The sequence below is a fragment of the Suricata suricatta genome, chromosome 8, assembly GCF_006229205.1.
Source record: "Suricata suricatta isolate VVHF042 chromosome 8, meerkat_22Aug2017_6uvM2_HiC, whole genome shotgun sequence".
Classification (NCBI taxonomy): Eukaryota; Metazoa; Chordata; class Mammalia; order Carnivora; family Herpestidae; genus Suricata; species Suricata suricatta.
In genome coordinates this window covers 117,538,019-117,558,306 of record NC_043707.1, presented here as the reverse complement: position 1 = coordinate 117,558,306, position 20,288 = coordinate 117,538,019, and the positions used below count along the sequence as shown (strand labels likewise).

Below are 20,288 nucleotides of genomic sequence, written 5' to 3'. Positions count from 1 at the left end.
TGGGAATTGCTTATGCAAAACCAGTCCCTTTCCTCCTCAAGAATGCTCTGTCCCCAGCTTGTAACCTCTCACCATTCACAGCCACCCCTGCCCCTCCTCTGAAGCACATTTCTACTCGTGACTACAATGCAGAAAAGAAGAAGTAAAGCTTGCACAGGAAAACTGCAGCACTGCCTCTAGAGGGCAAACAAGGTTCATTTTAATCTACAGCTTCTCCATACGGCTGACTCAGCTAATTCTTCTGTCTGAAGACACAGTCCAAAACAAGCCAAGCTTTGCTTCCTGTCAAGCTAGGAGTTGTTGGTTTACAGAGGACTCCATTGCAGGCTAAGTAGAATATAATCCTTCTTCCCTGGGATTAGGAAAACTCCAATCTAGAGACTGTTAAAGACATTAAGTGGTCTATTCAATAAAACACTTGGCTCTGTAGGACTATCCAAGCCAAGGAAAATGAGAGGAGGTGAATTACGACAGAAATCTTTATTAAAATGTGTTTCTTTCAGTAATACGTTAGCATACGTACAATATACACACATACATCTGTACACTCCTTGACACGCCTCACGGACTGCCACTTTCAGTTTAACCAATAAATTAGAACTAAAATAAGGAGGGAAAGGGTTGAGGTTGGGACTAAGGGCAAAAATTTCCATGTTTTATCTGGTAAGAAATTGCAAATTTCTCAGAATTTCCCTGGGGAAAACCTGTGACCAGAGAATCTTTGAAATAAAATACAGAAATTCCCGCCCACCCCTCCACAAAAAAAAAAAAAAAAAAAAAAAAAAAAAATCCAAAAGATGCAGATACAAGTGTGCTTCTCAGAACAGCAGTGTTCATTACACTTCATACTCGGCCTTCTGCACCTTCTGGCTTCAAGACAGTCTTCCCCTCGGCCGGGGCAGAAAGGTTCATATGGGCACTTGGGCTCGGTGCACCTTGGGCTCTGGGAGTGGAGGGGCAGGCTGCCGTATGGGAGCGAGGGGAGCCACACTCATCTGAGGTGATGTCCGGCACATCGTCTGACTGCGTGTCAGAGCTCTCCAGGTCACTGCGGATGCTCTCGGGCTGGGCCAGGCTGATGTCCCAGGGTTTGCTGGCCGGGCAGTCTTTCTGTTCACAGCTTTGGTGTTTGCAAGAGGGGTCCTCTTCGTTGCTGACACTGCCGCCGCCGCCACCCCCTTCTTCTTCGTTCTCTGCCATCTGAGCATGAACATGGAGCGAGTCCTCCGTGCTGCTTCCACTCACCAGCTGATAGTGGCTTGGCTTGGCTTCAATGTCCACCTGGATTTCCATATTGGTGCATTCTCTGTGGAGACAAAATCCACTTTGCTGAGTCATGCATGGGGCAAGCTATGCCTGTAGGTACAATCAGTTTGTGGGTTCAGACTTAGGAAGTCCAAAACACAGGTAGTCAGTAGATAAGAGCTCACTTTTAGTAAAATAAAAATTTAACCTAACTCACACGTAAGATGGAGAAGAACTAAATCTCTTTTGATGATTAAAAACACATACACACCTCTGCCAATCTCTTTATACAACTAAAAAAGAGCTTTCAAGATTCAGCTATGGGTGTGACCCTCACACTATCTTACTCAAAATATGAAAGTGAAAGAAGATTCATAGTGTTTTGCTACAGCGTCACAATTGGAAGGAACCAGACCTCTCCAGTAGGGGGTGCTGCAATCACACCATATCAGTTACACTAGTTCCTCAAATAAAGAGAAATAGGCAACAGGAGTCACATCAAGCAAAGAACAACGTGAAAGCAGAAACCACAGACCCACAGACATCAGTGAACAGCAATCTAGCTCCTTAAGGTTCATGTGAATAATTATACAATAGCCAAAAAAGACCCAAAAAGGGAGGAGTGGGGGGAGGGAGGAAGAAAAGGGGGAAAGAAAGAAATCCCTAAAAATCAAGTGCTATAACAAGAAGACTCAGTCAAGAGATCCCAAACACTCCTATGCCAAGAACCTGCTCAGTGAACTCAGGGCACACACTATCCCATCCGTGAGTACACGCAGCCCTAACATGAGGCGCTGAGCTTTGGAAGGCCTAGAACCCGACCACAAACTGCAGCCTCTCCTGGGCATCTCTGACTGTTCACATACCTGTCCTGTGGGTTGTAGGAACTGATTATGGAACCGGCCATAGCACGAGTGCTTGCGTTGTCACTAATTGCACCAAGACTGGCTGTGTCTTTGGGGAAAATTTCCTTTTGGACATCGGCTTGAACTTCTAACCTGTGTAAAGAGGGGACGTTCACGTTAATATGAGACCTGGGTATTCCGAGACAGTCTACTTCCTGGCACACATCTCTTCTATTTTTCCCTTGCAAACCGAGTTGATCCGATCTTCTCCAATTGCCAAATAGCTCAAATAGATGCTCACATATTTTCTCTCTTGAAATCGTCCCCTCCTTTCTGTCCCCATTGCTATTCCTTAACTTCAGGTGTTCAACATCTCCTCCTTGGAAAACTGCAGTTGGATTCTCTCTCCAGCAGCCCCTAAGTCCAAGCCCAACACCTTCCAGATCAGTGCCAATGTGGACAAAGACCCGATCACTCTAACAGTCCTCTCTTGGTTCTCTACTGCCAACAGGCATTTAAGGTCTTCCTGATCTGCCTCCCAGTTCTCTCTCCAGTTCCGTCTCTCACCATAGGTCCTAAATCATAATCACTCTGCATTCCTTCTTTCCTTACACACCTATATACATTGTATACTCCATGACTTTGCACGTACAATTCCCTCTCTCCGGAAGTTTCCTTTATGTGACAAACTCATATTCAGTCCTTAACAACAAAGGAGGTATCATCTCTCCCAGCAAACCAGTCATTTCCTGTTAAGTGCTTCCACAGCACCTACCTACTTATTAAATCAATCTGTGCATCTCTCCTCCAATCATCTATGAGCTCCAAAACAAGGAGAGACCACATCTCATTTACATTACATCTTGCATATAGGAACTGAAACACTTAGCAATCAAATTATCTCCAGGCTATGAGATTAAAGGGCACAGACGATCAGATCTCCCACAAGAGCAGCAAACTTTCCTGATGGTGTCTCAAAGTTGAGAACCCATAACTATTTCCCTTCTTGGCTTTAACACCAGTTTGCTGTACACCTAAGTATTTCCTCTTAATAGGTTTCACAGTCAAACCCATCTGACTCATTCACTTCCTATAAAAGGCTTTCACAGAACTGGAACAGCTAGACTGGCTAAGCAGCAGTTTCAGCAAGTCTGTCTCCAATGATGTCTGTCTGCTTATTTACAGGGGTGAGAGTTTTAAGAAAGCCCAGCAGTGAATTCTCTGGCATGTGGGGGCGGGATCCCCTAACAAGAGATGACCAGAGTCCTGAGACACAGACAGGTCAGCAGCAGCCTTCAGCTGCACATTCGAGCCACCTCCATCCTGCTGCCTAGGCCTTTGCTCCATAGCACCAGCCTCAGATACCCTTCAAGCATGTGCCACGGCCCAGGAACGTGAGGCAGTGCGATGGGAAGTGTGTCGAATCACAGACCTGGGCTCTAGTTTTAGCTCTTCCACAGACTCTGAGAACCAGAAGAGACTTTTTCACAAACCTCACCCACTTCGGTGCTTCCCAGATGGCAGCCTGTACAGTGACTATGCTAGAATCACCTGGGGAGTCTTTTCAAAATATAGATCCCCAGGTTCTACTCCAGGAGATTCAATTTATTCATTTTGGGATAGGGCCCTGAAATCTATTTTTAAGAGGTTCCCAGGTGACTGACAGACACTTGGGTGTGGGATCCAGTCCATCTGTCATCGGTTGCTTGACTCCTTGGCCAAAAGGCCTAATAGCCAAATGGCCATCTGGTCTTACTTTAAACAGTTCAGGGGACAGGCAGCTCAGTGTTTTCAAGGTAATCCAATCTAATCCTTTGGATTTTTACTTAGATTTTTTCCTATATTCTCTATAAAGAAACAAAATTAGTTTCCCTCTAGCTTCTGCTAAGTTGCCTTAATCTACCTCTTGGCATGAGGCAGAATCCTTCCTTCCAATTCAAGGCCCTTCAGATGCCTGAAGGCAACCATCTCTCCCACCTCATCACCTTGTTCTGTCCCACCCACAGGTCTCTCTTCTCCAGTGCACTCAACTAACTGCTTCTCAGAGAACATCTGTGATGCTTCGCTGAAAATGTTCTGGTTTCTCTAACTGGTAAAATGACTGAGCAGGTCAAAACATTTTTGCTCATAAAGCTTTACATATTCTCAACATATGTTCATAAAATTGGTTTTCCTTATCTATCAAATGTGAATAAGAATACGAATGTAATAAGGATCACATCACCGATAAGCCAACAAGAGACAGCATGAATGCTGTTCAACTGAAAGTCAGTGACAAGCCTAATGGGGAGCGCAGTCTAGGGATTTCCACAAAAATGTGTACTTTTCCTTCCAAACGCAGGCAGCTTAATGTAGCAGAGGGGAGACCTGAAGCCAGGATTATTCTTTAGGTGGGCCGCTATGGTGCAGTGGAAAGAACACCAAACTCTGTAAGTCACTTAACACTTCTGAGCCTGTTTTCTCATTGTAAAGTAAAAAAACAACACAACACACCCCCTCCAACATATTGATGATTACATCAAAATGAGATGCTATATGAGATGTGTCTAGCACAGAGAAATGACTCAATACAGGTATTTTACCTCTTATAATTCTAACTGGTTCCGTCAGCAACCATCTATTTGCTTACCTGCTATACTTGCCCTTGCCGCTGGAAAGAACGCCACCACTCAGCGTGCCGCCTGAGAGCGCCGCAAAGCTGGCTGTTTCGCTGTATGGACCCTGCATGACACTGAGTCCGTCTGTAGGGCTTCCGCTGGTGCTCAGCACACTAGTCAGACCCTCAATGCTGCTCTCCCCAATGCTGGGGTTCTTAAGGGCTCTCCAGGCATCTGCCACTGGGGAAGGAATCAAACATCTCAATTTAAGATAACACAGCATCAAAACAGAGTCTGTTATTTGCCTGTAATGCCTCTCCAGAGTGGAGAGCCTTCATGCAGACGAATACTCATATATCCATCTAATGAACAGCTACTACACACAGCCACTACACGTCAAGTGCTTGATCATATGTTAATCGTTAGTCTTCCCAGTAACTAGGCAGTAAGAGGCCCAATTTCAGATGAGGAACTAAAGGCTTAGAACTAAATGACTTGTCCCAGTCATGGCTGGTCACACAAAAACTATACTTCGAAGTCCACTATTCTGTCCATTATACCATAGATGCCATCTAATCAAACATGCAGATTTCAAAATATATTCAGGTCACATGCTGATTCTAGTAGGAAGCTTAAAAAACCTGTGGGACTCTCTGTGCCCTAGCTTAGTTAATACGGTAAAGCGAGAACATCAAAGTAGAAGTTGGGGGGTGAGGTGGGCAGGGAAGAAGTCGAAAGACTTGCTCTAGTCTCAGCTCTGTAGAAGCTCTTAAACCCATTTAACAGATGTCAAGACAGAAGCTTAAAGAAGTTCCCATTAAACGAGGATGATAATAGCCTCTGCCTTCCCTATTCAGAGAGCTGCTATAAAAACCAGGTGAGATAATAACTGTGTAAAGTCCTTGGAAAATTATAAAGTACTGTGCAGATATAAGACTTTATTATAATCACTACTATTACCAGCATACTTGGAGTTACTTGGAATCCTACTAGTTTGTACCTGCCACACAGAGCCAAGTACCAGAGGAATTAACCTAATAACTCTGGAACAAAGAAATGAAAAGCTAAAAATACTTTACCCCCTACAAAGCTCATTATCCAAAGTAATCCAATGACAATCTCACTGTAAAATGTACTGAATTCTGATTTTTATCTTCTGTCCCATAAATTCAAAGAAAATTAAAATTCTCCCTTTACCTGTGATTGGACCATCATCTTCATCAAACTCAATTTTCACCCCCTTTCCATTGGCTGTGCTAACTCCACAGCCACCTCCACGACAGAGAGAAATGGGCACAACCCCATAGACATAAGCCAGCATAATGGGGACACCAATACCTGGGGGAGGAGAAGGAAACAAGTCAGCAGGCCATCAGGTTTCAGCCGCCCTAAATTCTCCTTCCTAGCCTGAGCACAGACAAATCACTTTATAAAGGGCCAAAGACAGAAGATGGCTATCCTAAAGAGGTAGCTGGGTCTAACAGATGATGACTGGACTTGGAATTAAGTCTGGATTAGAATCCTGGCTCCAATTTACTACTAGCCATATAACCTTGGACATATCTTCCCAGGGTTGTTAATGACTATAAGAATAGTATGTAGAGTGCCCAGCACAGTGAGTACATGTTGCTTTCATTTTCCCTCTTCTGTCATTGCTGATATGCTAATCCAAGAAACAATCAATAATCAAACATTAAATAAGCGAGGGTTTAGGATCGCCACCCTCAGAGAGTGTTAATTCCAAAATCTTACTGCTATGAGGCAGAACGGCTTAGTTAAGAGCACAGGCTCTGAGATCAGACTGCCTTGATTCATGTCCCAGCTAAGCGACCTTGGGCAAATTACTGCACCCTTCTATTACAAGTGTGCTGCTGTGAGGATCAAATGAATTCATACATGCAAAACACTCGGGACTGCTCCTGGCACAAGGAGAGCCATAATAAATGTCAGTTATATATTTTTATTCTAAAACAAACCCTCATGCCTCCTAAAATACTGTGAGGCATTAAACAAAATCAAAATAAAAGTAATTTTCGGGGCGCCTGGGTGGCTCAGTCGGTTAAGCCTCCGACTTCGGCTCCGGTCAGATCTCACGTTCGTGGGTTCGAGCCCCGCATCAGGCTCTGTGCTGACAGCTAGCTCAGAGCCTGGAGCCTGCTTCCGGTTCTGTGTCTCCTTCTCTCTCTGCCCTTCCCCCTCTCATGCTCTGTCTCTCTCTGTATCAAAAATAAATAAAAACATTTAAAAAAATAAAAAAAATAAAAGTAATTTTATTTTGTGAGTTCCCAGGAAAGTGGAGAGGAAAGGTGTAAAACTAGGCCTTAAAGTAAGATTCTTTAATTCAACCTTTCCCATGTGCCAGATGGGAGTTCTAAGCACTAATTTAAGAATGAAAGATCCCAAAGTCTGACAATTCAGTGCAGCTGATAATCACAATTATAGTGCCTAACAGAGTTAACTCTCAAGGTGGGTTTGGCATAAAATGTAGGAGCTCCCAAGGTGAAGCATCTGGCCGGCAGGCTAAACTGCTACAGTTGGAAAGCTAGAGGTGGGGAGGGGGTGGTGGGAGAGAAGAGGGAAGGAAGGAGAAGAGTCGTGGTCCTGGCCAGCTTACCCACACTAACTGCAGCAATGACTGGGGACGCAATGACTGACAAAGTCACTCCTCCTGTGATAGCCAAATTCCTCTTGTGTTTGGAGGTTTTCCTTCCTTCATATCTACTGTGAATCTAAGAACAAGAAATAAAATTCAGGTCCGGAGATTAGGATATCCATCTTTTTGCCAGGGTGGAAAAATACAAGTGAATATTCTATCTATATTAAAATATACCCCCCACCCACCAAGAAGCCATATTTCTCAAATTTTAACCTAACTCAGACCAGGGTGACATAAACTAATACAGAAAAAGTTAATCCAAGAAGAGACAAAATAACTCAGGGGAGTGAGGCAAATATTTCACCTTTAAGTCACTGAGATGAACCAGGCCCAGGATGCCAATAAGAACATCTAGATCTCTTGAGGTTTATAAAAATCCATTTAAGAAATTAGGGTTATTTTTATCCAAGAACCAGCTGGTTTTTAGGAAGCTCTGAAATATAAGCTCCTCCCTATTTCCTTCAAACCTTTACCAACAAACCTGGGGGTGGAAGATACACAGAACTCAGCGTGTCTTACCTTCCTGCCAACATAAACAGGAATGCCGATGACCATGGCAGGAATGGCAATGCCGGCAATGAGGGATATCCCCACTGGAGCACCAATCAGTGTGCCCAGCTGCCAAAGAATTTTCTTCTTACGGCTCCACGGCTTCTTGCCCCAGAATGTGCAGCCAGAGGGGCTGCAGAGGAAACATGCTAAAGTTAATGGTAATATTACAAATGCAGCTATTGTCAACAGAGGGCTTAAGAGCAAGAGCCTTCTTTTTCAACAGGAATGATTAACAGTGACAAGAGGTTATAGGAAATGAATATATTATATGAGGAGGAGCAAAAGACAAGGTCAGGTTACTAGAGCTCTGGGCCCTTTACTTTTTGTAAAGGTACACTTCCAAACTTGAAACCTCTTTTCCTTTCTTTTCTGTTGAACTCTGTCCTCCCTCACCTGCCGACACTGATGCAGCTTCACTGACTGATGTACTACTTGGGATCTTGCACCACCTATATAGTTGCACTGTTCCCTGCAGCTAATAAACACTGATTTGCATAGTTTTCTTGGCATCTGTCCTACCCATATCCAACAGATAGTGTAAACCACATTCCTGGGAAAGAACAGAAGACTTTGTCACACCCTGTACGTCAGTTTCATAATCTGAGTTTGGCTACTTTTATACTCACTTCTTATGTGTTCAACCATTTTTGCTCACTCCCTTTGTCCCATCTTCTCCACTAGACACAATAAGCAATTTTGAAAGTAGGGATCATGTCTTACACACTCGTGTCCCTGGTAAGTACTCAATGTTTGTCATATTGGAAATGAAAAATGGTTCATGCACACAATGAATGTTAAATTGGTAAATATTAACTCCTTCAGGACAATATTTTAATATTCACTCTGAATCTTTTAGAGGGTCATTACACGTAAGAAACTGTAAAAAGGTAACTCCAACCTTAATAAATTTATGTCGTTTAACAAACTTAGACTTGTATATGGATGTGTGTGTGTGTGTGTGTAGTGGCTTTTATAAAGAAACATTTAAGGAATGCCAATACAGAAGAATGAGACAGAAAAAGCTGGGGAAGGCATCATAGACAAAATGGCATTTAAGTGACCCCTGAAGGGTGAATAAAAACTGAACAGGTTGAGATAAAAGGAGGTTGCTGAGAGGGTGATGTGATCAGAAAGCATTCTGAGCAAAGGAAAGAACATAAACAATTATGAAAGCACACCAGCAAGTAAGACAGCACAGACAAGACACAGGGAATAGCAAGCCCAGGTTACCTGTAATATAGCGTGTATAAAAGCAACATGGAAAAAGCCAGAAAAGTGGATGAAGGCCAAACTGTGGAAAGACTTAAAAGTCATGCTAGGAAAATTGAACTCTATCTGGAAGGTAATGAAAATGGTCTCTGGAAGTTGCTGAACTCTAAAAAAACATGGTCACAGGAGTGCTTCAGAAAGAACTTTTTATAGCTTCCTATTCTGTAATGAGAAGATGGACAACTATGTCTCTTTGACCTCCTTTTCCCTGAATCAGTAAAAGAACAAGACTATGAAGCAATGGACACATCTGCCATCTCACCTGAGGTAATGCAAGTCTGAGATCTCTTTCATACAAAGCCAACAGAATTCACAGCCACACACCGCACAGGTCATATGATTACAGCTCCCGTCATTCATCTTGATGATGTAAGCACTGCACCGTGGGCACGGCTTGATGTCATCTGCCAAGGGGGGAAGGAAGATTGGGTAGACAAATACCCCCAGTTAAACCCAGTTTGATTTATTATTCTAGGAATATATATAAAAAATGAGGAGGCAGTAAAAAATTCTTGACTAAGAATTCCAAATTGTGCAACCCACTTCACTGGAAGGTTGGCTATGTCTAGACCTCAGGAATTTTCATAAAATGGATCCTGTCTCATATTGAGCTGCCTATCCCCCAAACTGGCATCTTACACAGCACTTAAGCCACACTCTGAGCAAGAATACTTCCCTAGAGAGAAAGATCGTTCCAAGAAAAATGGAATGTCATCAGCCAACAGGCTGGCAAAATTCAAAGCAGAGTCCCGCTGGAGAAACAGTCTGCAAAAAAACTTTAGCTCAGGAAACTCATTTTTCAGTCTCAGTAAGTATTGCTGTGATTTGCTGTTAACACAATCCACAGACCCTTCCCATGATACTTTCAAATTCAAAACCTAAAAATAAGTGGGTATGCTATGTAGCACACACCTAGTAATTTTCATAGCAAGCTAGGAACTATCCTAATAAAATGACAATTTAGGAGATTATGCTGTGCCAGGAAAAAGTAATGGTAAAATCTTTCCTACCAGCCTCTCCCAAATGACATCAGTGAAATAAAATAAAATACATTTATAAAAGGCAATAAACCCACTGACATTTTTAAGTAGGTTTACTTAGACTTGCCAAGGTTCCTCCTTTTAAGGTTAATCATTAATCCATACTAATATTATTTCCTTTCCTTAACTCTGTACCCTACTTCCCAAAGTGGTGATGCACTTAAAGCTGGTAGAAAATAACAGAGGTTTAATACTAATTAAATGTCTCTCTGTTCACAGTGAAGGTTTTAAAAAAAATCCCTAGCAAAAGGACCTAATTACTTTCGAATACAAGACATATTACTAAGGTAGAAACTAGAGAATTCAATTTTGTTGCATTCCAGTTTTACCAATTTATAGGTTGGAAAACCTACAGTGGTCAGAGAGAGAAGGTACATATCAAATACAATACTGAAGGTATTATCAAATATTTTCTGCTCTCTGATCCCAAGAAATACTTGGTTGTGCAGTAAGATAATCTCTCCCAGTTTTAGGCTCACATTATGAAATATCAAATAAAGAGAAAAATGAGAAAATGCCAACTTATACCTGGTCCAGATTCTTGCCCATAACTGAGACCTGAAGTATGCTTGGTCCGTACTCGCAAAGTCTGTGCCCTCTGCTGACGGGCCATATCGCATGTCTGATTTGGATGCCATATTTGCTTGCAGTGGTAGCAAAACTCCGTTTGGCAGCCCTCCCTCTCACAGGTCAGCTTTGGGCAGCTGGCACAGCCATAGGCAATGACAGCGTAACTGGGTAAGGACACAGAAGAGATATCAGTAAGGTAAAAATGGTCGGAACAAGACAGACATGATTATTCATCAGTGTCGGGGGTAACACTGACACTCCTCACCATTACACATGACAGAGAGAGAAAAGAGTACACATGTAACACATAACACACACACACACACACACACACACACGCCTGCCGAACAAACTGTAAAACACATTCTGTGTGAGAAAGTAAATTTCCGCTTGAGATTCTAGAAAAACACAAATCACTTATTTGCTGAAAAAACAAGGAAAAACACTGTAGTTAGACTGAACTCTGGCACATATTCAGTCACAGTTCAAGCCGCTTGTAAAGCAGTTTCCCCACAGCGAGTTTCATAAATAACGGTACAAAACTATATCCTTTTGATGGTTTACTATATTTAGAGAGATTAGAATTTGTTTACATTACAGGACAGAACATTTGTAAAACAAGCCATAGCAAAAACTAAAGTATACTTTTTCATTTTTAAGTTCTACAGTGAAGCCGGTCTGACCACACACAGCCTGAGACAAGGGCCATCCCACTGAAAGCTCATTTTATCTTTCAAACTTTTTTTTTTTTTAAACTCAAATCTATACCTTGAAATATCTACCTCCTTGACAGGCTCCAGAGTCCAAGGATATCATTCCTCGACCTTACTAATACATAATAAGGTTATAATCTCCCTCCCCTTCCTTCTCTCTTCTGACACATGTATCTTAGTAAAGACAGGCAATTCAGAATCTATCTGTACCAACATCAACTGCTTCTGATAATTCACGTTTATTTTCCAAGAATTCTCTCTCACAAACAACCCAAAATATTTATAATTATTAGCCTTTCTGATTAGTTCTAAATATGTCAGCTAAATGTTCAGATTACCCTAACAAGTGAATGCTTGTTTAAAATAAAAAAAAAAATTTTAAAGTAACTTAAAGAACAAAGAAGGGAAAATGGCAGCTGTGAAAGGTCAAACAATTTTTAAACAGGTCAATGACTGCAGGCTTAGATGTTGCCATTGGGCTTTTCTGTCCCCTATTCCATTTTCTTCTCCAAGTGCCAAAGACCTCAAACAACTTTTACAGAAGGCTAATAAGGTTTTCTTGGATTTCTTCTACTGTTTATTTGAACGTACATTAGATGATCATAACAGCAACTCAAGTTCTCAGGTTTATTTGAGAAGGACACTGAAAGTATCGATGATATATCATCTGTTATATAATACAGTCTGTGTTAAATCTCTTCTTAGAACAGCAAAGTGGGAATAGGTCAATGTATGAATGCAAATGATTCACATCGTGTAGGAGTTCTGAGCAAATTTATCCCACCTAGCTGCAAAATAACTACTACAGATAAACAATGTTTCTCCTGAAGAAAGTGACTTCCTTACTATTCTGTGTTATAGGAAAGGTACCAGATGGCTTCTGAAAAGTAGTCAACTTCTGATGATACAAATTATACAGACAGTCAGGAAGCCCTGATCATTTCCTGACCCATTCCTACCTCACATGGTGGGAGTAAATATTTATTAACAGATTCTTTTCTTTTTATAAAGAACATTTGACAAGATTGATAATGTCAATTTTGGGTGTGGAATTTGGTTCCAAGGAAGTAAAATAACCCCAAATACACGAACGCACAGCAATCTATTACCATGACACAGAATTACTCAGGGCACGAGACTTGGCATTCCTGTTTTTGGGCGCCTGGTCTGGGCTCCTTGCCTCTGACTCATACTGCATGACACTGAGCTAATTTAAATCTCCAAGCCTTAACCTCTACCCCCAAAAAGGAGGCATAGGGGCTTGCCACCTTTAAGTGGAACTACACATATTCTAAAACTGCATTTGAGATCTTCCCCTTGAAAGGTATGGTATAAAAATATAGCACATTTTATCCTATACTTTGCATAATCTACTCCTGCTGCCTAGAAATGTTCTTTCCTTTCTTCTTCTTGCCCTGGCAAATACTTTATCCATTTAAGAACCAGCTCAAATTTCATCTCCCCTATAAAATCCACTTAATCTCTCCAGGCAGCTGGTTGCCCACTTTATGCCTATGTACAATTACTTCTTATTACTTTTCACATTATGTTGTAGTTATTTGTTTATACATGTGCTTCTCCAACCAGGCTAGACTCAAGGACAAGTATCATCTGTTTTTTAATCTTCAGGGTCTAGTATATTGGTTCATGCTTAAAATGCTTGTGTTCAATGAATGATAGAGACTGTCTCCTGCTTTAGGTTCTTTACTTTCCCCAGGCCATTCTAACTCTTCTCATGGACCATTACTCTGTCCTAAAGCAATCTTTAAACCTTATCCATGTATCTATTGGTTTACTATATGCCAGGTACTATAACTTAGTCCTAAAACTCTAAGCCCATTTTAGGAGTAAACTCCTAAATTCTAAATAGGGTAATCTTCTTCCCCAGGTAGTTGAAAAAAACAATGTCATCCTTGAGACCAAATCCACCTTGATAATCCTGTTCCTTCTCTTCCATGTCCCACACTGGAACCTCTCTCCCACCCTGCTCTTAGCTTAACCAAGCTAATTAGAAGCTAAATGGGGGGTGGGGAGGGAGAAGCAGCAGCTAAACAGAAGGTGTTAGAAATTACATGCTGTTAAGAAAAGACATATCCTTCTCCCTGCCCTTAATTTCATACAAAGTTACTAATTTTGTTCATTTCCTAAATCTTCAGAAATGTAATGTGTGACCGGTTGGACCACAGCATTACCTAACTTCAGCCCGGGAAAAGAAAAGAAAAATCCCACTATTATTGGATTATGCTCCAACAGACCCCAGTAGTTAAAGAAATGTGTTCTGATGTCTGTACTTTCTTGCTCCAAGCCACTAGACCTTAGCATATGTAAGGGTAGCAGATAGGTGACAAGTTGTCACGAATTGTCCTCTTACCATCTCTCCTTTTTTTTTTTTTTGCCCTAGTTCAAACTCCTGTCACCTCTTGGCCAGACAACTGCAGAGTCTACTCTCTGGTCTCCTTATTCCCCACTCCCAATCTAAATTCCAATTCCAGAAATTATCTATCATGATGTTCCTCTTTTACTTAAAATCTTTCAACAAAAAAAGTCTTTTTTAAATATTTACTTATTTTTGAGAGAGACAGAGCACGAGTGGAGAAACAGCAGAAAGAGGGAGATACAGAATCCAAAGCAGGCTTCAGGCTCTGAGCTGTCAGCACAGAGCCTAACGTGGGGCTCACAAACTGCAAGATCATGACCAGAGCTGAAAGTCAGATGCTTAAGCAACTGAACCACTCAGGTTCCCAGAAAAAAGTCTTTCAAACCTGAACCATGCATGGCTTAGATAGGGCTATCAACTTGAATCCAGTCTACGTTTTCAGAGTGATCTCTAGTTACTTTTCATATTATTCTCTCCATATTGTGCATCCAGAGGCTGACCAAATTAGCCTCTAGACCTAGTACCACATTTTTATACCGGTATGTATTAGCTCATAACTCTCTGATTTAAGATGCTTTTTTTCTTTACTTGCATCTTTGTTTGCCTTGTATGAATTACTACTCATACTCTTCGAGGCCCAGATCAACTACTACCTGCTCTGCGAAATCTTTTTTTTTTTTTAATAACAACTTTTAAATGTTTGTTTATTTTTGAGAGAGAGAAAGAGAGAACACAAGCAGGGGAGGGGCAGAGAGAGGGAAACAGAGGATCTGAAGCAGGCTCCACGCCATCAGCACAGAGCCTGATGTGGAGCTTGAACCCATGAACTGTAAGATCATGACCTGAGCCAATGTCAGATACTTAACTGAGTGAGCCACCCAGGCACTCTTTCTTGACACCCTCATACAAAATTTTTCATCTATCCTCTAAAAGCATTTGTATTTCCTTTAGTATGTATTGCACTGCATTTTCTTTCTTCTTTCTTTTTCTTCCTATCTATCTACGTATTATCTATCTATCTATCTATCCAGCTCCCTCCCTCCCTCTCACCTCTTCCAACAGGCCAAACTCTCTGTCAGGAGGGCCATGTCTAAGTCCTTTCTGTCATACCCAATACTTACCTAAGGTTCAACACTTTATAATTCTCCGAAGAGTCTACTGCATGATCATCTGTCCTCTTCTTACCCTCTCCCTCACTATCTGTTTCTTTTCTAAAAACTATGCTATTCATTACTTTTATCTGTCTTCAACTATCTAAATTCAACTACCCCATTCTTCTAGGATCTAGTTGAAAAATCTTGTTCGTAGAGTTGTGGGAAAAGTTGGAATACAGATTTCCTAGTCCAGAGGAGCTCTCAATCTATTCAGAGCACAAGACTCACTGTTAAATAAGGACACTAACAGAAGACAAAGTAACTGATAAAGGAGTTTGGAAAACTGCAAATAGAGAAAGTTTGAATTAAAGATGCCATTGAAAAAACAAAAACGTGTTTCCTGTTGATCTAAGTTTAGGGACATTACACCAGATGCAAGATTCACATTGTTCATTAGCATTAGCAAAATTCACAATGTATATTAGCATGTTTAAAGGGTCTAAAAAGCTCAGAAATAAATTTGTTTTGCTTAAGCCAATATTTCCCAAGCTTATTTCATCACAAAATGTTTTCCTTTCCAGTAATATGTATAATATACATTGGGAAATATTATTGAAAGTGAAAAATAGAAAATAAGATGAAAAGATGGTAGGAGACTATAATGGGTCTTACATTATAAGGGTAAATCATATAAATAATCAGTTCTTAAAGACATAAGAAGTCATCTTATATGTCAGGTATGAACAGGTTTATTTAAAATTTTTTTAAGTTTGTTTGAGAGAGACAGAGATAGTGTGAGTGAGGAAAGGGCAGAGAGAGAGGGAGACAGAGAATCTCAAGCAGGCTGTGCTGCCAGCACAGAGCCTGATGCCGGGTTCGAACCCATGAAACCTTGAGATTGTCATCATGACCTGAGTCCAAACCAAGAACTGGACGCTTAACCAACTGAGCCACCCAGGTGCCCCAGGTATGAACGGTTTTAAGCAGAGGAGTGATGTAAGATGTTCCACTTTAGAATGAGTACTTTGGCAAAGATGGGAAAGATATATGGAGCTGCAGGATGATGCAGATGGACAAGAGAGGGGTGGGTAACAGACTGAAGAGTTGTGAAATACAAGGTACAGAGATAAATTGAGAAGACATCCAGATCAACTTTATCTCAAATTTTTAAATGTCATACCAGAGAGAAAGAGAGACAGAGAGAGAGACCAAAAGATGGAAGATCAAAGATGTCCAGGAAGGCTTCAGAGAGGGAAAAAAATCCTCATTGAGAATTTCGTCTTGCGCAGGAAGCTTGTTCTTCCCTCATAAATGCGCTAGAGATGAACAGAAGGTTCCTGTTTATGGGATGGTCCAGTCCAGTTCTCCAGGAAGACCAACAGCTGAAACTACCTGTTGGGGCCCGGTGGGAAGGGGACTGAGAGAGAACCAGCAATGAGAGACTGGAGTGGTGGAACTGCACAAAGAATTTAGGTTAAGACAGCCTTATCTCCTATTCATCTGTACAGAAGATCTGCTGCTGTACACCAGGAAGTTCTCTGTTGCCTCCTTTGCTCACCCCCTTACTCTTCCAGAGATTCTGAAAAAGTTTAAAGACTGGCAACATAGCACTTGAGAGGAAAACATTATATATTTACATGATGTGGGGGTTTCTGAGACGACTTCATGCTTAAGCAGAGACACTAAGGGGTTATAATCCACCGCACCACTTATTAGCACTGAGACATTGAAGCCCACACTTAAACTTCTCTGGACTGGTTTCTCCTCCGTACAATAAATTTACCATAAAGAACTATAAAAATGTCAGTTATTTGTATTTTGAGTTAATTTTATCTCATTAGAAAGTATGTTTTAAATATACTTGGTGATACTGTACTTAATAATAGTAAATAATAACGTAAATGCTTCCCCACTGAAATTGGTTCTCTTATTTATGAATAAAGTAAAATCATATTCAAGTATGGGAAAAGAAAAATTCATGACTCTTTGCTCTGCTCTACAAATATCTTGTAAATAAATAATTTTAAAGTTTATTTATTTAAGGAATCTTTATGCCCCACATGGGGCTCAACCCCAAGATCAAGAGTTACACACTCTTCAGATTGAGTCAGCCAGGTGCCCTGTAAACAAATAATCTTTTAATATAGTGTTCTCATTATCATAATCACAGTGAAACTAGTGATCTGTCAGATCCCTTACATGCCTCCTTCAAACACATACACAGAGCAAAGGGAGGACTTGATAAATCTGGCCGCAAGAACTTGATCTGTGAGTAAAGATGGTCAGGTACAAGAAGAGAACTGGGGTTATGCTTCTCTTTAACTGCTCATCCAGGATTTTTACCAGACAGAACAGTTTGAAATTAAAACAAAACAAAATAAGCCATTTTTCAGATGGAATTAAAAAGAGGTGGTGGGACACCTGGGCGGCTTAGTCAAGTTAAGCAGCTAACTCTTGATTTCGGCTCAGGTCATGATCTCACCTTTCTGTGAGTTCAGGCCCTGCACTGGGCTCTGTGCTCACTGCACAGAGACTGCTTTACATTTTCTGTCTCCTTCTTTCTGCCCCTTTCCCACTGATGCTCCCTCTCTGTCGAAAATAAATCAATGTTAAAAAAATTTTTTTTTAATAAATTAAAATAAAAAGAGGTGGCAAAACCATTGGCCAAATCCCCAGGGAACTCAGACACCTGTTCAGGAAGTGACAGAATTTTAAAGTTACTCTCTATTTATCTAACACCTCCAACTGCAGACCTCAAAACACTTAGCAAACATTAATTAATAAGCCTCTCAAGTCAGGAAAGGATTAGGCCTGTTTCAGATAAGAAAAAGTAGATAAGAGACTGTGCACAAAAAGAATCAAAAAAGAAACTAGACCCTAGCAACTTTTGGCTCTTTCAATGCTGTCCTCAGGCTACATTTGACAAAATGATCCAAACGGTAGCATCCCAGCAATAATGCCAATAATCTCGTGCTTTTTAAAAAGAAAAAGCTGAGAGGAAAGGAGATTGGCCTTGGTTGGAGTTAAAACAAGTGTTTCAAGCCTGGTTCCACCACCCACTAGTTATATGACTCTGAACAAGTCACTCAATTTATTTAAATTTCAGTTTTCTCATCTGTAAAACTAGATCAAATCTATCTGACAATGCTGTAAGGATCAAATTCAATTACATATGCCTGGCACATGGGCACTCAGTTGCCAGCTTGCTTTCTTTCCCCCAACTTTACCTTCTTTAAACCCACAGATAATTCACTTAATGATAGTTATATAGTTTTTATAATTCTTTTTTTTAAAGCTTGTTGCTTTCTTTTTAAAAATTTTTTAATGTTTATTTATTTTTGAGAGAGACAGAGTGCGAACAGGGGAGTGGCAGAGAGACAGGGAGAATCAGAAGCAGGCTCCAGGCTCTCAACAGTCAGCACAGAGCCCCACGTGGGGCTCGAACCCACAGAGTGTGAGATCATGACCTGAGCCGAAGTCAAATGTTCAACCAACTGAGCCACCCAGGAGCCCCAATTTTTATAACTCTTTTAACTAATTAAAAAAAACTCTGGATGATACTATTCTAATACATGACAAAATAAGAAATGGCCTTAATTCGTTAATAACTTTCAGTAATGGTTTACAGTTGTCACTATTAAAATTGTAAGTTAATTCCTGTCCATTTTTATTGTTATGAGCAAAGACAGTGATTGATTTCATAGAAAAATAGAAAAGGGAGTTTTTCCAGAAAGATAATCAGTGATGCCACATTTCTCACTTAAAATTCAAGGGAAGACATTTCAAAAAAGTAGTTTAATACACTATTCCAAAATTAACCATGCAATATTCTCTTAAGGTAAATGTTCTTTTAGTTCAGAAAATAGATCACTAGTATCTATAAAATCTGCATATCATATGTATATTAACCTCTAAAGGCCATTAAGATGACCGGACTACCAGAAATAAGAGCCTACAAGGTTCTTTCCCACACTTATTAATTGAAAGTGAAAGCGATCTACCACAAACACTGTACCTCTGACTACAACCCTTCAAAGTAATTTAGAAACTCCATCTCAGGTTAAATAACACACCCATCTCTTAAACAAGTCTGGCAGAATAGAAAGACAGAAGGTAACTCTTCTTACTTTTCTAGACACGAAGGCAGCTTCTTTTGAAGGAGACAAATAGCATCACGGAAATCTTAAAAGTCTTGACACACAGGTTACAATTAAAAGACCATCTTAACTCCTTTGAAGCAAAGGGCCATGCAGCTCTTTACTAGCATTACATTCACACACTGCAAGGAGCCCCTCCCATCTTTTTGTCTCCAAAACATAACACACAAGAATAAAATAATCTGCCCAAGGTCACAGAACTGGTGAATGGCACAGTCTGACTCCCAACCACGTAGATAAGCTCTTCTTTGCTGCATGCAACCGTTCATGGTTTGTACGGACAGTGACACACAGATTTTTTTAAGTGGGGGGAGGGTGGTCCCCACTGAATACTTTAGATAGTAAAATCTGGTGGAATTCTGTCCCTGCACATACTGCATATTTTCTTACTGACCTTAAAAATTCAGGATATATGGTGCGTTAAAAAGAACTGTCATCAAGAACTCAAGATCAGAGGTGCTGGGTCACACATTCTCCTCCCGTATCAACCTCTGGGCATCCTTCTTCTCAGTGCCCCGTTGCTTCTCTGGACAAAGAAAGGGTCCGTCCACCCCTCACCCTGTCCAAGGCAGCAGTGTAAGACCCCAGGGGGCACCCAACAGCTTAGCCCAGAAGGCACACAATGCCCAGGGTGCCCCAGAGCTGGCAGTGAGCGGCCCTTTCCCCCTTAGTGCCATTTTCGTCACCTCCATTCCAACTTTCAGCAGCGTGGGCAGGAAGAACACACCTTCTGCAGTGCTGCTAAGTCAGCCCCTGGCCAAAGGGACACACCCCTCCGCACGCTGTGAGCCCCTCCGAAGAATACGCTCATTCGGCCCTTTGCCAATTATCCCCTCCCAGCCCTCACTGAGACCTGCCTCCTCCACCCCAAGACGGAGGGGCGTTCACCCGACCAAAAAGCCTCTCCCGGCCTCCTGACTTGATGGACAGCTCCCTTCCCTTCACCGACTGCTCAGCCCCCACCGCGAGCTCTCGGGAGGGGCGGGGGGTGGGTGCCTTCCCGCGCCGGCCTGGGCTTGCCGACGGCGGCCGGTTACCAACCCGCCGCAGTTGCCGCCTTCTCCTTCCGCTGCTCATCCCTCACCTCTCCCTCGGAGCTGGGCCACACACACGCACCCGCGGCGCCTCTCCCAGCCGGCCACGCGCCGGCTGGGGTCCGGTTCCCGGGCCCCC

At 41.6% G+C, this 20,288-nt stretch overlaps 1 protein-coding gene across 1 annotated transcript in view; it reads right to left on the bottom strand.

Annotated features, from left to right (window-relative positions):
* Positions 1 to 810: 810 nt before the first annotated feature.
* Positions 811 to 20,288, bottom strand: part of RNF19B (ring finger protein 19B) — a 19,884-nt gene continuing 406 nt past the window's right edge. Inside the window, exons 2-9 of the mRNA XM_029945855.1 lie at positions 10,733 to 10,988; positions 9,427 to 9,568; positions 7,863 to 8,025; positions 7,302 to 7,416; positions 5,885 to 6,025; positions 4,720 to 4,927; positions 2,112 to 2,243; positions 811 to 1,306 (exon numbers count right to left, since the gene is read on the bottom strand). Coding sequence (XP_029801715.1) covers positions 844 to 1,306; positions 2,112 to 2,243; positions 4,720 to 4,927; positions 5,885 to 6,025; positions 7,302 to 7,416; positions 7,863 to 8,025; positions 9,427 to 9,568; positions 10,733 to 10,988 — 1,620 coding nt within the window. The 3' untranslated portion in view covers positions 811 to 843. The remainder of the gene's footprint in view (positions 1,307 to 2,111; positions 2,244 to 4,719; positions 4,928 to 5,884; positions 6,026 to 7,301; positions 7,417 to 7,862; positions 8,026 to 9,426; positions 9,569 to 10,732; positions 10,989 to 20,288) is intronic.